The 4,429-nt window shown below is 37.3% G+C and overlaps 1 protein-coding gene across 1 annotated transcript in view; it reads right to left on the bottom strand.

The window, feature by feature from the left end:
* Positions 1-2,970: 2,970 nt before the first annotated feature.
* Positions 2,971-4,429, bottom strand: part of LOC118330363 (mucin-2-like) — a 14,288-nt gene continuing 12,829 nt past the window's right edge. Inside the window, exon 42 of the mRNA XM_035664858.1 lies at positions 2,971-3,210. Coding sequence (XP_035520751.1) covers positions 2,971-3,210 — 240 coding nt within the window. The remainder of the gene's footprint in view (positions 3,211-4,429) is intronic.

The raw sequence follows: 4,429 nt of genomic DNA, 5'->3' as shown, positions 1-4,429 counted from the left end.
GCTCTAATTATCACTGTGGTTAAATCTTTGCTAGTATGTGCAAATTCCAGAAAAAATCTCAACATCTTTAGAATAGATCAGATTGTTTAAGATTTGGATGAAGTAAAATCTTATTTTTTCTCATTTATATTCCTTATTTTTCCTATCTTTGTAAAAAACACTCATGATTATATCACATAGGTTTATCATACATAACCAAAATGACTGCTAATGATAAAAAAAAAACTCTTGATTGATTTTTTCCTATCATCCATGGATGTTCGGACATACAAGAGTGTGTGACGGTTGTGTTGAGACCATTCATGGATGACTTGAATAAAACCTTACAGAAAGACAAGATCATACTTTGTATGCTTTATTAAACAAATTGCCACCACAATATTCAGCAGTGCCATTTAATATTTACCATATACCAACTGTATTATGGTCTAGTGGATTGTTATGTTTAAATTATTTGTTTTCTTGTGATAATTTACCTATTTTTGTAGTTTTATTGTCAAAATATAATAATTTGATATGTATTTGATTCACATTTATGCCAAGAAAGCTTATTTAATTATTACATTTGTACGGCAGTAAGGTGTACATTTTAGGACATCCTTAGACTTCTGCATCACTTCGACAACATTAGAAAAAGTCGTGTAATGTGTCATAAGTGTGTCAGACTGATTCAAACTAAAGTTATAGGACAATCAACAAACACACTCACCTCATCTTGACTTTGGCTTCCTCACAGCTGTCTGATACAAAGTAAACACCCTGATTTGTTGTGATTATGCTTTGGTGTTTCGGTGTAGTCTTATGGTCAAAAGGCAATTTTCCTGAGCGCATGTTGCATATGTTGAATGGTGCTGCAATCTCACAGCACTGTGTCGTACAGTAATATTTCATTTTTGTACTTGTATTAATTGCAGCGACACAAGAAACAACCTTGTGCTCCAGATTGCTCCTGGGCTCAACTACCTACAGTATGCACTGAGATCTGCATGTTATAAACAATGGATGTAAACACAAGCACACATTTGGAAAATAAGAGGAATCCTGCATTTCCTTTATCACATTTCAAATACATGTTATATTTTAGAAACCCTTTAGGAATAAAAATTCTCAATTATGACCACATGTATTGAGTCTTCAGTTGTTTTTAAAGAAACCCCAAATAATAGCCATAACATGATGCATCACTTAACATACTGTATTAAATACGGTAAGTTACTGAATTTAACAGAGACAAGAACAATCTCTCCATAGTACAGTATACACAAGAAAAATAAAAATGTAAACAAGCACTAATGTTCCCCAACATTGTCATTACCAAATGTTTCCTAGCAAACCTCCTGTAGGTCTTTTCTTCCCATCAGCTCTGGCATGATAATGATTTACTGTAAAAATGCCTCTGTTTGTGCCTCTTATGTAAGTCTTTCTCAATGATAAATCCCTGATAATATACCACCTGTCATAGTGTGACAGTATAAAACATTTTGAGCTCCTTTCCCAAACTGACTTATTTCAAAGCACCTAAGACTTTTAAAAACCTTATATTAATATACTGAAATCTATCTGATAAGAGATGAAACATCTATTCAATAAAATGTTTTTTTTTTTTTGATGCATTGTACAAATCAAGCCTATCACTTCTTCTGATGGCCATTTTTGTTTGGACATTAAAGAAGAGACACTAGCATACCACCGTTTTGAACGTTCACAGCTGGCGATAAGTGTTGATAAATTATCCTTAAAGATTTATATTGATTGATTGATTGATTTATATCACAGAAGAAATCAGTGAATCACCAGAATATAGGAAACATTGTGTTTCTGTTACCTGTTTTTTTGTACAAATGCCGCGGATGGCCTTAAATTCCAGTCCGCCATGTTGAACCGCCATGTTTCTACAGTCGCCCAGACAGGACAAACCAAACACTGGATGTAGACAGGGCCTGTCACACTTCACAAACCTTTTTCAGTCCCAGGTCGTCAAATACATACACCAGCAGTGTGATTGTGATTACAACTACAGCCAGAGTTTGGTTTGTCCATTCTGGGCTACTGTAGAAGCCTAACCCTTCATTGTCCTGTAAGCCTTGTACTTTGACTTAATTATTATTAAATCAAATGGACTGCATCTGCTTTACCTCTGTCATACATTTGTCCAATCAGTCATGTTACTTGAGTTGTCTCTAACTGCCACAGGTCACCTCACTGATCTCAGTGGTGGGTCAGTCATTAAAAAGTCATGCTGTGCACCCAAACATTTCTCAGACACACACAACCTTATCTACTTTTAATTCTGAATTTTAGGTAAATGTGTCTAAAATGATGCACAGGATATCTAGAATATTTCCATTTATTAGGATGGTGCAGCCATGAAGATGTGTGCTTGTTAAAGAACGTACAGTAAACATGTACTGTTAGTGTGGAATAATATGTTTTTTCCCCTGGTAGGCTGACATTACTCTGATACAAGAGGATAGCACACTTGGTTCCTACAACCGCTCGCTACTTCAGCACCTTGGACAGCACTCTCATGATGACATGTGTGGGCTGATTCAGGTTAACTCCCCCTCTGTACCTACTCTCTATCCTGTCTACTCCAACAAAAGCAGTCAAGATCCTGCTGGATTTAGTTCTATTGTTCAGTTTTCCAAACGTGTTTTATATGAAATGATATGTGGTATACTTTCCTTTCATTGTGAAGAACCACATACAATCTATCTTCTGGGTTTGTGTAAAATTAACAGTAAATGTATTTTACCATTACGATACAGTAAGAAAACAACAATAAAAGCTGGATTGGCACAAACAAGACAATAGAAGAGATGAGACATAAACAGAGTTGCATATTTTTATTTTAATTGATAAATAATCTCTCTACAATGGTAATTACTTTGTAAGAGATGTAATGATTGATAAGACAATGTGGGAAGAAACATTTACATCCCACATCCATTAATGTTACATATTTCTTTATCACACCAGTGTGAAGCTTCGCCTCCTGCGAGCAGGTTGTCCAGCCGGTCTGGTGCAGTCTGTGTGCCCACAGCCACACTCCTCCACATGGGTGTATGTGTAGGGAACCACATCTCCATTCAAGCAGTGCAAGTCAACAGTGCGATTGGAGGTGCGTGTCTCTTTACAGCAGGAGCAAGAATGCAGCATAGAAGCTGCTGCTTCAGAGTACCTGATGGAAGCAGAGGCTGCACTCAAAATCTGCACACATTATACATTCACATGTTTATATTTATTAATTAACGAGTTTGTGACTTGTGAGAAATGAAGATATATCAAAAGTTCAGTCAGGAAGACTATTCTTTTGCATATAGGCCTGTAGTTAAGTTCTGTTTCCATCCTGACGTTCACTCCTCTTGTGCATATTTCCTTGCTGTCATTAACTGGGACTGTCCACTGAGAGATCAGCTGTTCTCATCTATCCAATAGCACAGCGATACACTTGCATTTCTAGCATTTTTATCATCTTGCTGCTGTCTTTTTAAATATTATTCTCTCTCTCTGACTTCAGTACATTCACGCTGTCGTTGATGTGCTCTCCCTAATACCGCCCAGTCTTTGCAGATTCATTAACTTCATTATCTATCAGCTTATCAGCCTCAGGAGAGTAATCACCCACCACCAACAGTGTCTGGACTGGTGCTACTCAGGGCAGACGCCCCTCAATCACAAAAATCTTCCTGTAGAGTCTAAGCTTAGACTTTCTGTCAAGATTCAATCATCTCATGTATGTTATACTAAATACAATTATCATTCACTTGTCTCACTTGTCCTGATTGAAATATCATACTTACTTGGTGAAAGTGTTGCAGGATCCTTCACAATACGGCATTTCGATCTCCTGGTAAGACTGACAGCTCTTGTGTGTAACGCGGGTTTTCATGGATAGTACCTTGCAGCCCTTCTCAATGGTCTCACCTTTTTTAAACAAACACACAATTAGTTTCTTTTCATTTAAGTACAGTCTACCCAAAAGTAAAGAAAATTTCATACTCACATATTTTACAACAGCCATTTGCTGCAGTCTGAATTGTGTCCTATGGAGGAAAATATACAGCATCAAAAAAAGTTTTGTTTTAACTGTAGTTCTCAAAGACACAGTAAAGTAATTTGTTGGAGGTGTACTTACAGGTTGGCAGTTGCTCTGCTGGAATGGCGGGCAGACAATATGTGAACTGACCGTTACTAAAATCTCACCGGTCTTAATACAGGTGTGATGCTCACACTTACTCTCAGGTGGTGACCAGGTTTGTCCTAGCTGGAGAGTGAAATGGACGTACACACACACACACACATTAGCCGGGATACACACCAACATCAAAATACTGAGGTCCTTCAGGCTTATTAAACATGAACATGTGTGCCAAAATAAATGATCGAACGTACCTCCAAGAGCTGCTTGGTACCATTAACAGTGAGG

This window comes from Morone saxatilis, unplaced genomic scaffold (assembly GCF_004916995.1).
Source record: "Morone saxatilis isolate NCDOM2014 unplaced genomic scaffold, NCSU_SB_2.0 Contig2, whole genome shotgun sequence".
NCBI lineage: Eukaryota > Metazoa > Chordata > Actinopteri > Moronidae > Morone > Morone saxatilis.
Note: the sequence above shows the minus strand (reverse complement) of the source record. Positions and strands in the feature narration are given on the sequence as shown.